The following is a 12582-nucleotide window of genomic DNA, read 5'->3' on the forward strand; positions in this document are numbered from 1 at the left end:
GACAGGAAATATCCTCCCCATTTACATAGGGCGTACACCAAGTAAATGACTTCGTAACTTTACCTCATTCTCTTCTTTTACATAGGGCGTACACTGAGTAAATGACCTTGTAACTTTACTTCTTCCTCTTTATTTACATATGGCGTTACACCAAGTAAATGACTTTATAGCTTTACTTCATCCTCTTCATTTACGTAGGACATACACCAAGGAACTGATGGAAACTTCTACAGCATATTTAAACCCCAAAACATTCTGTAATGGGGCCCTTGAGCCCCTATGCTCAGCCTGCTACCACACTGTGGGGTATACGTTCATTTTCAATAATTTTCTTCATTTCTTTCCTTGCTTTGTGAGTTTTGTCCAATTTTTTGTTCAAGACACCAAGAACCTGGACACCCTCCACTGGTAACACAACCATCAGGCAATAGGGGTACACCTGGGAAGGACAAGGGACAGTTAGTGCAGTGAGGAATGGGAGGCAGGGCTGAGTCTCTCTGAGCTGGGAGGCTGCTCCTTCTGGCCTCTCCACAGCCTCACCGCTTCCATTTCCTGAGGCAGACAAGGACTGCCTCAGCCTGGGACAAAACGACTTCTCTGTGTCCACAGCCACCCACAATTGGCATAATGTTCCAGTTTCACTTCCCAGGAGCCTCTGAAGGGCCCAACTTGGGTCAGATGGCCATTCCTAAGCCATTCAGCTATGGCCAGGGGATGGGGTCACATGGCACCCACATGAAGCAAGGCCTATCCTATAAGTAGGGGCTGTTGAGTGACAGGCACCATGGAGGTGTTGACATCCGCTCCTCAAAGTATGGTCCTGGACCGAGCAACAGCATCTACATCACTGGGCAGCTTCTTAGCAATGCAGAATCTCAGGCCCCACCCCACACCTAAGGAATCAGAATCTGCTTATTTATTTATTTATTTTGATGATAGGTGCGTGCCACCACACTCGGTTAATTTTTGTATTTTTAGTGGAGTCAGGGTTTCTCCACGTTGGTCAAGCTGATCTCAAACTCCCAACCTCAAGTGATCCGCCCGCCTCAGCCTGCCAAAGTGCTGGGATTACAGGCATGAGCCACCGTGCCCAGCCTTATTTATTTTTAATTTTTAAAAATTTTTTGGAGACAGTCTTGCTCTGTCGCCCAGACTGGAGTGCAGTGGTGTGATCTTGGCTCACTGCAACCTCTGCTTCCCGGGTTCAAGCGATTCTCCTGCCTCAACCTCCTGAGTAGCTGGGATTACAGGCAGGCGCCATCACGCCCGGCTAATTTTTGTACTTTTAGTAGAGACGGGGTTTCACCATATTGGTCAGTCTGGTCTTGAACTCCTGGCCTCAAGTGATCCACCCACCTCGGCCTCCCAAAGTGCTGGGATTACAGGCGTGAACCACTGTGCCCGGCCAAATTTAGTACTTCAAAACATTAAAAAATCTGTTTCTGTGGGTCGAGAGTTTGGGTATGGCTTGGCTGGATGCGCCTGGCATAGTCTCTCACAGGGCCACAATCAAGTTGTGGGCTGGGGATGCTGTCAGCTAAAGGCTCAATTTGGTGAGTATCCTTTCTAAGCTCATGTATGTGTTGGTAGTCCTTAGGTACTCACTGGCAGCTGGTAAGAGATGTTAGTTCCTCGCCATGTCTGTAATGGACTGAATAGTATATTGCCCCAAAATTCATGTTTGCACAGAAGCTCAGAATGTGACCTTATTTGGAAATAGGGTCTTTGCAGATGTAATTAAGATGAGATCGTGCTGGATGATGTTGGGCCCTAAATCCAACGACTGTTTTAATAAGAGGAGAGGACACAGAGAGACACACAGGGAAGGCCATGTGAAGACAGAGGAAGAGCCTGGAGTGATACAGCCAAAGAATGCCAAGGACTGTCTGGAGCCACCAGAAGGAAGGAGTTTTCCCTGTAGCCTTCAGAGGGAGCATGGCTTTGTTGGCATTTTTTTTTTTTTTTTTTTTTTTTTTTTTTTTGAGACAGAGTCTCACACTGTCGCCTAGGCTGGAGTGCAGTGGCGTGATCTTGACTCACTTCAAGCTGTGCCTCTTGGGTTCACGCCATTCTCCTGCCTCAGCCTCTCGAGTAGCTGGGACTACAGGAGCCCGCCACTACACCTGGCTATTTTTTTGTATTTTTAGTAGAGATGGGGTTTCACCGTGTTAGCTGAGGCAGTCTCGATCTCCTGACCTCATGATCTGCCCACCTTGGCCTCCCAAAGTGCTGGGATTACAGGAATGAGCCACTGTGCCCCACCACTTTTTTGTTTTGTTTTGTTTTGTTTTTTGAGATAGAGTCTCGCTCTGTTACCCAGACTGGAGTGCACAGGTGCAATCTCAGTTCACTGCAACCTCTCTGCCTCCCGGGTTCAGGTGATTGTCCTGGCTCAGCCTCCAGAGTAGCTGGGATTACAGGTGCCCGCCACCATGATTGGCTAATTTTTTTTTTTTTATTTTTAGTAGAGACGGGGTTTCACCATGTTGGCCAGGCTGGTCTCGAGCTCCTGACCTCAAGTGATCTGGCTGCTTAGGCCTCCCAAAGTGCTGAGAGTACAGGAGTGAGCCACAGTGCCCGGCCTCTGCTGACACATTCATTACAGACTTCTAAGATCTGGAGCTGTGAGGATAAACTTCCGTTGTTTTAAGCCACCCAATTTGTGATACTTTGTTACAGTAGCCTTAGGAACCAAGTGAGCTGGCTTCCCTAAGAGCAAATGAGAAAAAGAGTCAGAGGGCCCCAGTGGAAGCCAGAGTGTTTCTGTTACCTAATGTTGAACATGACATCCGTTCACTGAAAGCAAACCACTTGATCCAGCCCACATGCAGGGCAAGAGGACTCCATAAGATCATAAATACCAAGAGGTGAGCATCACTGGAGGCTGTGAACCAGGGCTGCTTCACCAGCAAAAAATGGAGGAATTTCATTGCAAGAAACCGCTTTCTTCAGGGTTCTGCCTTCTCCATTCATTGATTCCTTCAACAAATAAATTTATTAAGTACCTACAATGGACTGGGTATTAGGGACATATGACCAACAAGACAAGTAAGATTCTTTCCCTTGTTGAGATTATTTAGTTACAGGATAATAGGAACATCTGATTTAGATTAAGAAAGGAGGGTATGAGCAAGGCATGTCTTTCTGAAAAAACATTATCAAGAATTGGCCAGGTGTGGTGGCTCATGCCTGTAATCCCAGCACTTTGGGAGGCTGAGGTGGGCGGATCACCTAAGGTCAGGAGTTCGAGACCAGCCTGGCCAACACGGTGAAACCCTGTCTCTACTAAAAATACAAAAATTAGCTGGGCGTGGTGGCAGGTGCCTGTAATCCCAGCTACTCGGGAGGCTGAGGCAGAAGAATCACTTGAACTCAGGAGGCGGAGGTTGCAGTGAGCCGAGATCGCACCACTGCACTCCAGCCTGGGGGACACAGTGAGCCTCCGCCTCAAAGAAGAATAAAGTTGAAGAATGAGTAGAAACTAGGCTGTGTGTGTGTATGTGTGTGTGTTAGGAGAGAAGTGTGAGTTTCTAGGTAGTGGGAAAGCATGTGCAAATAAGTCAGTAAGATGAGCAGCTAGACTAAAAGCTGCTTGAGGGCAGGGACCTTGTCTCTTCATCGCTGCGTCTCTATTATACGACATCATCTCTGCATCTCTATTACAAGACACAGAGCCTGGCAGAGAGAAATTCTTACTGGATGAAATCAATGAATAAATCCAAGGCATCTTCTATAGGTTAGTGCAAAAATTATTGCAGTTTTTGCCATTACTTTTAAATGGCAAAAATCACAATTACTTTTGCACGAATATTTCCTGTTACAGATGTCAATTCAAGTCATTTAAAAATTTTCTCCCAAAGCTCACCACCGGATCATTGCTATTATTCATATTAGGTAGCATAGGCAAAACTGCTAGAACAAAAGACTCAAAGTAAGTAAAAGGTCAACACAAGTTTATTTATTCTCACATAACAATACTAAGTGGATATTTAGGTCAGTAAGGCAGTTCTCCTCCACTCAGGAATCTCCCATCTTCAGGCCTTGCCTTCTCCAGAGCCTGGTCACCATCTGCTTCCAGTTGGCAGAAGGAGTAAGAGCACGGGGGAGCACCTGTTGGAGGTCTGTATGGGCCAGGGCTGGAAACTGCCCACCTCTTCTGCTTACTTTCCGCTGGGGAGAGCATAGGCACAGAGCCACACTTATTTTACTTTGAGGAATGCAGTGTAGGTGTATGTCCAACAAAGAAAACAATAATTCGGTAGACAACTAAGTCTCCACTCCAATATTCAATTACTTACTTGACTTATGCTCCGGTATGTCTTAAATTAACCTAGATAGAAACGAACTGGATCTTCCACTTCCATCAAGTTTTTCACTCACTCAGTGGCATCATTATCCATCCAGTTGCTTAGGCATACATTTGAAAGTTATCCTTGGTCTGTTTCTTATCCTTCCCTTCCACATCTAATCCTTCAGGAAGTCCTGACAATGTGACCTCCAAAACATGTCTTAAATCCATCTTCTCAGCCAGGCACGGTGGCTCACGCCTGTAATCCCAGTACTTTGGGAGGCCAAGGGAGGTCGATCACTTGAGCTCAGGAGTTGGAGAGCAGCCTGGGCAATGTGGAGAAACTCAATCTCTACAAAAAAATATGAAAAGTTAGCCAGGCGTGGTGGCATACGCCTATAGTCCCAGCTACTCAGGATGCTGAGGTGGGAGGATCGCCTGAGCCCAGGAGGTCTAGGTTGCAGTGAGCTGTGATCACGCCACTGCACTCTAGCCAGTGGGACCCTGTTTAAAAAAAAAAATCCATCTTCTCTACACCTTTACTGACACCTCCTTAGTTCAGACAGTGTAATAATCTCTCATCTGCATTATTCTCCAATAGCCTCCTAATAGCTCTGTTTCCATTCTTGCTTTCCTATATTCTATTCTCTACAAAGCAGAATGATCTTTTAAAACAAATTTGATCACATCACTCTTTAGTTTAAAACCTTACAATAGCTTAGAATAAAATCCAAAGTCCTGGTTATGAACCTCAAAGGCCACATATGATGCAGCCCCTGCCCACATCTCCAACCTCATCCTTTTTATACTTTTTTTTTTTTTTTTTGAAATAGAGACGGGGTTTCGTCATGTTGGCCAGGCCGGTCTCGAACCCCTGACTTCAAGTGATCCACCCGCCTTGGCTTCCCGAAGTGCTGGGATTACAGGCGTGACCCACCGCGCCCAGCCTCCAACCTCATGCTTTATCAGTGTCCTCCTACTCGATCTACTCCAGCTACAATGACCTTCTAACTGATCCTTGAACATATTCAGCTTATTTCCACCTTAAAATTTTTACCCATCTGCCCAGAAATCTTTCCTTGGATTTCCAATAGCCAGCCCTTTCTCATTCCTCAGGGGTCTCAGCTTAAATGTTAACTCCTGAGATTCCTTCCTTAATCATCTAACACGAAGCAGTCCCCACATCCAGTTATTCTCTTACCTCAGCATCCTGTTTATGTTCTTAGCATCAGACTCGGGCTTTTTCCTGTTTATTACCTACTTCCTTTTCCTGAAAGATCCATGTGCCGGTACCATGTGTTGTTCCTACTGTTTCTCCAATGTCCAGTAGATTTGGCACATACTGATGTGCAATTAATAAGTGAATAAGAACCATTGAGAGGCGATTAGTCAAAAGCTCTTGCAAAGCCCTTTGATAGGTTATCGGTGGAGAGTAGGGAGCACAAACCTGGGATCCCATTTTAGCTTGACCACTTCTTGGCTGTGCACAAACTAGTCTAGCTCTCTTGAGCCTCAGTTACCTATTTTGCAAATTAGGGATGGGAACATCCATACCTCACAACGCCAAATGGCTACCTTGTAAAGATGAAAGGAGGAAATGCAGGAAATAACTCCACGTAAGGTTAATGCTCCGTAAACAGATCTGCTACTGCTATTATATATTCTACACAATCCTGCTCCCTTACGGCAGGACCCTTTCGGTGCTTCAGTCCTCTCTTCTCTCTCCTGGGTTGACTTCCACCGGTCCTCTCAGAAGAGCATTTCCCAGGTGTGAATCTCCGCAGAGTGGAGATAAACGCTGAGGCCCCAACGCACGCGCACTCACGCGAGTCCGGCCCTATGACGTCACTAGAACAGCGCCATCGCCGCGGAAGGCCCAGTGGCCTGTCCTGTGTGCGGCGCGTCTTAGGGAGGCCCAGGCGGGCGCCTGCAAGTCGGGTGCGCGGCTCGGGGGCAGCTCGGAAACCCCAGCGGAAGGTAGCAAGGGGCGCGTGGGGCCGTGGAGTCACGAAGCTGGGCGGCAGGAGGGGCGACTCGGAGCTCCCGCGGGGCACAGCGCGTGCGTGAGGGCGGCCGGCGGGGCTGCCCGGCGCGGGTGTCCTGGCGATGTGTGGCGCTGAGGCGGCGGCGGGAGCAGCGGCGCCGAGCTCTGCTTCGGCTTCGGCTTCGCGGCGGTGCAGGTGGCGGAGGCGGAGGCGCAGGCTCCTCTTTAGGACCTGGCGAGCCCAGGTCTAAGCGGCGGCCCCGCGAGGCCCCTGCACAGCGCCCCGGGTCGAGGCCCTCCCCGCCTCGCCCTGCCCCGGGAGCCTGCCTCCCCAGCTGGGGATGAGGCTAGGAGGCGGCCGCGCGGGGCCCAGCACAAAGACTTGTCCCCAGGGGCCGCCGCCTCCGCCGCTGCTGCTGCCGCCAGCCTAGAGCCGCCCGCCGAAGCAGAGCCGGCGCCGGGGTCCTCATCCCCACCGGTCCCGAGGGGCGGCTGCTGCCCGTCGCCACGAGGCCCAAGGGCCCGAGTGCCGAGCCCTTTGCTCCCTCGGCCGCGCGGGGACAGGGCGGCTGAGCAGCCTCCGCCTCTCCCGGCTGTGGGGGCCCCACTGAGTATGTCGGAGGAGAGCGACATGGAGAAAGCCATCAAGGTAAGAGGGAGGTGTCCCCTCTTCCCCCGCGTTGTCCTGTGGCGTTCTTCTCGGCTCCAGCCTCAAAAAGCGGGGAGATTTTGCAGTGAGAGGTTCCATCGACTACCGGGTTTCGGCCTCCCCCGGATTCCGTGGATCGCGCTTTACAGCCCTGGGGCCAAGGGTATGGGTGTGGGTGTGTGTCCGCCTCTCTCCAGCTGCACTGGTGAGTGTGATTTGTGCTCAGCTAGAACGGAGATGAGTGGCCTGGAGACACTATCAAGTGTCAATGAATGGGACGAAGAGAGCCCTACTACTACTACACGTTTCAATCACTCCCCAAGGGCCGCCAGCATTTGCTTCCGGATGGTCTACAGCACTTGGAGAGTTGGAATTTATCCATCCCTCCCGATTTGTTTGAAATCAGTCTTCTGGAAATCTGCAGTTGGAAGAAGGTGGTTCGCCGCACAAAACCTGTCCTTTGGGGAATAGGTTGTCCTCACTTTTCTGTGTGTTCTCCCCTTATTCTTTTTCCTCTTCTCTCTCCTAGGAAGCATTGAGTTTACTTAGGAAAAGTTAACAGTTCCTGTGACTTAACTGCACTTAAACCAAAAGAAAAGCAGATGTGTGTTCGAAAATTACACAAATAAAATAAGTTTTCTAAAACCTGTTTTTAACTTTTTTGTTTGTTTGTTTTTGAGACAGAGTCTCGCTCTGTCGCCCAGGCTGGAATGCAATGGCGCGATCTCGGCTCACTGCAAGCTCCGCCTCCCGGGTTCACGCCATTCTCCTGCCTCAGCCTCTCCGAGTAGCTGGGACTACAGGCGCCCGCCACCACGCCCGGCTAATTTTTTTGTATTTTTAGTAGAGACGGGGTTTCACCGTGGTCTCGATCTCCTGACCTCGTGATCCGCCCGCCTTGGCCTCCCAAAGTGGTGGGATTACAGGCGTGAGCCACCGTGCCTGGCCCAAGGAAGACTGGGTTTTAAATCATAAAAATAAAGATTCTAAAAGACTGCCTTTACATATCCTTCTTTTGTTTTGGGTGGTTTTTTTTTTTTTTTTTTTTTGAGTTGGAGTCTGGCTTTGTCGTCCAGGCTGGAGTGCAGTGGCACGCTGTTGGCTCACTGCAACCTCCGCCTCCCAGGTTCAAGCGATTCTCCTGCTTCAGCCTCTCGAGTAGCTGGGACTACAGGCGCGTGCTACCACACCCAGCTAATTTTTTTGTATTTTTAGTAGAGGTGGGGTTTCACTGTGTTAGCCAGGATGGTCTCCATCTCCTGACGTCGTGATTCACCCGCCTCAGCCTCCCAAAGTGCTGAGATTACAGGCGTGAGCCACCGCGCCCAGCCTTGATTTGGGTTTTATTGGCACAAAGGCGTGATATGCCACCTGAAGTTATTTTACTGGGTTGTGAATCAGAGCATATGTGGCCAGATTTTAAACATTGTCTCCTGTGTGCCAGATGGTGTCCTAGACACAAATGGTACAAGCCAGACTCCTAGATGTCCCTGTTGTCATATAGCTTATATTCTAGAGGGTGGGGTTACTGCTAGGTGGTTTTAATTAGGTTTGGAAAGGGTGAGGAGTACTGTGTTAAATAGGGTAGTCCGAGGAGGTGACACTGTAGAGTTCTGATGGAAATGCGAAAGCAAGCCACCACTGTCTCAGGGAAGAGTATAACAGGCAGTGGGAACAGCAAGGACAGACCTTGAGGTAGAAGCAGGTGTAGTGTGATGTAGGAAGAGCAAGGTGGCTAGAATGCAGTGGGTCAGTGGAGATGATGTAGAGCAGCAATGGGAAGCAAGGCACTTAGGGCCTTGTAGGCCATCGTAAGAACTTTGGCTTTGACCCTGATTAAAAGGGGAACTATAGGAGAGTTTTGAGCAGGAGACATAGTTCCAGGGGACAAGTATACAAATAGGGCAGCAACGTCACTTAGTGGTTATTACAGTTTCTCTAGGTAGACCCAGTTGAAATCTCAGCCTATGTTTTTTTTTTGAGACACAGTCTCACTCTTGTCACCCAGGCTGGAGTGCAGTGGCGTGATCTCGGCTCACTGCAGCCTTCTCCTCCCGGGTTCAAGCAATTCTTGTGCCTTAGCCCTCCGAGTAGCTGGGACTACAGGCGCACACCACCATGCCCGGCTATTTTTGTATTGCTAGAAAAGACGGGGTTTCACCATGTTGGCCAGGCTGGTCTCGAACTCCTGACCTCTGGTGGTCTGTCTGCCTCGGCCTCTCAAAGTGTTGGGACTACAGGCATGAGCCACCATGCCCAGCCCAGCCTTTCTATTTTATTAGCCGTGTGTCTGAGTACGACATCACTTCACTTGTGTCTCGTTAGTTTCCTCATCTGTAGATGGGATAAAAGCACTCCCAGCTCATAGGGTTTTTTGTTTGTTAGTTTTTGAGGATTAAATGGGCAGATACACCCAAATGTGCTTATGATAATACCTAGGCCAGGCATGGTGGCTCACACCTGTAATCCCAGCACTTTGGGAGGCCGAGGCGGGCCGATCACCGGAGGTCAGGAGTTGGAGACCACTCTGGCCAACATGGCGAGAGCCCCGTCTCTACTAAAAATACAAAAATTAGCCAAGTGTGGTGGCACATGTCTGTAATCCCAGCTACCCAGAAGGCTGAGGCAGAAGAATCGCTTGCACCTGGGGGGCAGGGGTTGCAGTGAGCTGAGATCATGCCACTGCACTCCAGCCTGGGCGACAGAGTGAGACTCCTTCTCACAAAAATAATAATACCTAACAGCAAGAGCTCAATGAATATTAGCTCATAGCAACTTAAAGGTGCTTTAGAAAGAGTTGTTTTTTTCACTTGACTCTTGCCCAGCCCAATTTTCTTAAAATTTTTTTAGCTTTTCTTCACTGAAAAGTACTTAATAGGTCATGGTGAATCTACACTAATTTGGGCATGTCCAACCAATACCTACTGGAATTGAAAATCAGTACTGATGAGGATGTACTGCTTTGGAAGCAAGCCAGCATTACACCAAATAAAAAACATTTGGTCTGTGGCATTGTGTTGTATTCATTGTTTTGCCTTTTTTAGGGTGTTCAGCAGATGGTGAGCACTGAGACAAACCTGTAGTGTTCAGCTGGAAAAGCTGTTTTCCTGGCCTCCAGCCACAGCACTTGAAGTCTTGCTGGCAGACTACCTGAGAGTGGACTGACTGGACTTTAAGATCTCATCCTCCCTTATCCACAGTTTTGCTTTCCACAATTTCAGTTACATATGGTCAACTGCAGTCTGAAAATATTAAGTGGAAAATTCCAGAAATCAATAATTCATAAGTTTCTTTCTTTTTTTTTTTTTGAGACAGAGTCTTGCTCTGATGCCCAGGCTGGAGTGCAGTGGCGTGATTTTGGCTCACTGCAAGCTCTGCCTCCTGGGTTCAAGCAATTCTGCCTCAGCCTCATGAGTAGCTGGGATTACAGGTGTGCACCACCACGCCTGGCTAATTTTTGTATTTTTAGTAGAGACAGGGTTTCACCATGTTGGCCAGGCTGATCTCGAACTCCTGACCTCATGATCCGCCCTCTTCGGCCTCCCAAAGTGCTAGAGTTATAGGTGTGAGTCACCGCGCCTGGCTCTCATAAGTTTCAAATTAAGCACTATTCTTTGTAGTGTAATGAAATCTCTTGCCATATTGCCTGGGACATGAATCATCCTTTTGTCCAGCATGTTCACACTATATATGCTTCCTGTCCTGTAGTTATTTAGTAGTCATCTTGGTTATCAGAACAAACAGTATGTATAGGGCTTACTACTATCCAAGGTTTCAGGCATCCACTGGAGGTCTTGGAACATATCCTCCCTTATCTGTGGGGACTACTGTACTCTTAAAAACTTTAGGATAAGGGGCTGGGCATGGTGGCTTACGCTTGTAATCCCAGCACTTCGGGAGGCTGAGGTGGGTGGATCATTTGAGATCAGGAGTTCAAGACCAGCCTGGCCAACATTGTGAAACCCCATCTCTACTAAAAAATACAAAAAAAATTAGCTGGGTGTGGTGGCGGGCATCTGTAGTCCCAGCTACTCGGGAGGTTGAGGCAGGAGAATCACTTGAACACGGGAGGCGGAGGTTGTAGTGAGCTGAGATTGCTCCACTGCACTCCAGCCTGGGCGACAGGGTGAGACTGTCCAAAAAAAAAAAAAAAAATTAGGATAAGATCAAATGGCTGTAGTGGAGGCTCTATCTTCTATTCCCTGTATCTTCTATTACCTGTATCTCTAGTCCCATAGCCCCATGACTTTGCTACGCCCCAGGCACTTAGCTAAACCTGGAGAGTGGGCATTTTGGGATTAGGGATTCTTACATATTGTCTTCTATTATATATGGCGAGTCGTTAATATTTGATGGAGTTTGTGAAAATCCATTTCCTTCGTTTTTAAAATTTAAAAAATTGTATAGTTTACACATCATAAAAAATACCCCCAATATAAATGTACAGTTCAGTACATTCAGTGTGAATGTTCAGTAATTTTTAGTAAATTTATAGAGGTGTGCAGCCATCATCACAGTCTGGTGCAGAACATTTCCATCCCCGCTAGAAAGTTCCGTCCGCCTGGTTGCGGTCAGCCCCGTTCCCATTCCTCGCCCCTTACAGCCACTAATTTGCTTTGTCACTATAGTTTTTGCCTTCTCTAGAAAGTATTTCCTTAGTAGCTTACCAATTTTATATGTTTGATTTCTTAGCAAATTTCTCAGGTTCATCCATGTTAGTGTGTGCTTTAGCAGTTCATTCTTTTTATTGAGCAGTAGTCTTTATTGCTTATCCATTCTCAGTTATGGGACGTTTAGATTATTTCTAGTTTTTAGCTGTTGTGAATAAAGTGATAAAACTGCAAGTTTTGTGTAAATATATGTATTCATTTCTGTGTAGATAGCTAGATGTGGAATAACTGGGCAGTACAGTAAATTTATGTTTAACTTTTTAAGAAACCACCAAACTGTTTTCCAAAGTGGTTGTACCATTATACATTCACACTGGCAGTGTTTGAAAGTCCTAGTTTTTTCTACCATCTTCACAAATATTTGGTATTTTCAGTCTTGCTGTTTTAGTCCTTCCGGTGGGTGTGTAGTGGTATTATGCTTTTAATTTACATTTCCCTAATGACTAATGCTGTTGGACATCTTTTTGTGTGCAGATTTGACATTTGTGTTTCTTTTCTGGCAAAGGGTCTGTTCCAATCTTTTGCCCCATTTTTTTTTTTTTTTTTTTTTTTTTTTTTGAGTTGGAGCCTTGCTCAGCCACCCAGGCTGGAGCGCAGTGGCATGATCTCGGCTCACTGCAACCACCGTCTCCTGGGTTCAAGTGATTCTCCCGTCTCAGCCTCCCGAGTAGCTGGGATTACAGGCACCTGCCATCATGCCCAGCTAATTTTTGTATTTTAGTAGAGATGGGGTTTCACCATGTTGGCCAGGCTGGTCTTGAACTCCTGACCTCAGGTGATTGCCCGCCTTGGCCTCCCAAAATGCTAGGATTATAGGCATGAGCCAGTGTGCCCGGCCTGTTTTTGCCCATTTTAAAATTGTTTTTTTTTTGTTTGTTTGTTTGTTTTTTTTGAGATAGAGTCTCGCTTTGTCACTCAGGCTGGAATGCAGTGACAAAGCGAGACTTGGCTCACCGCAGCCTCTGCCTCCGGGGTTCAAGCGATTCTCCTG

General features: G+C 47.8%; 2 protein-coding genes across 18 annotated transcripts in view; one reads left to right on the forward strand and one right to left on the reverse strand.

Moving 5' to 3' along the window:
* Positions 1 to 3936: 3936 nt before the first annotated feature.
* On the reverse strand, positions 3937 to 6917 carry LOC129460621 (putative uncharacterized protein encoded by MAPKAPK5-AS1). 6 transcript variants are annotated; one of them, XR_010114939.1, is made up of 3 exons: positions 5490 to 6194; positions 4299 to 4792; positions 3937 to 4170 (listed from the first exon to the last, which is right to left on the reverse strand). XR_010114939.1 is itself a non-coding variant. In XM_055238734.2 (2 exons), exon 1 carries the CDS (start codon positions 6915 to 6917, stop codon positions 6498 to 6500), a length of 420 nt encoding a protein of 139 aa, XP_055094709.1. In that variant the 3' UTR covers positions 3937 to 4170; positions 5843 to 6497. The 6 variants fall into 6 exon arrangements, 1 of the variants encoding a protein (XP_055094709.1); XR_010114940.1 differs by having other exon boundaries at positions 4299 to 4640; positions 5843 to 6189; XR_010114938.1 differs by having other exon boundaries at positions 4299 to 4640; positions 5490 to 6165.
* The window catches only part of MAPKAPK5 (MAPK activated protein kinase 5), a 56888-nt gene continuing 50425 nt past the window's right edge, over positions 6120 to 12582 (forward strand). For 8 of the 12 annotated variants that reach the window (XM_055238719.2, XM_055238720.2, XM_063614493.1 and 5 more), the window contains exon 1: positions 6792 to 6921. In XM_055238719.2, coding sequence (XP_055094694.1) covers positions 6886 to 6921 — 36 coding nt within the window. In that variant the 5' untranslated portion in view covers positions 6792 to 6885. Of the gene's footprint in view, positions 6266 to 6780; positions 6922 to 12582 lie in introns of those variants that run through there. The other 4 variants (XM_063614492.1, XM_063614497.1, XM_063614499.1 and 1 more) reach the window with 4 other exon arrangements.

The sequence above is a fragment of the Symphalangus syndactylus genome, chromosome 13 (assembly GCF_028878055.3).
Source record: "Symphalangus syndactylus isolate Jambi chromosome 13, NHGRI_mSymSyn1-v2.1_pri, whole genome shotgun sequence".
Classification (NCBI taxonomy): Eukaryota; Metazoa; Chordata; class Mammalia; order Primates; family Hylobatidae; genus Symphalangus; species Symphalangus syndactylus.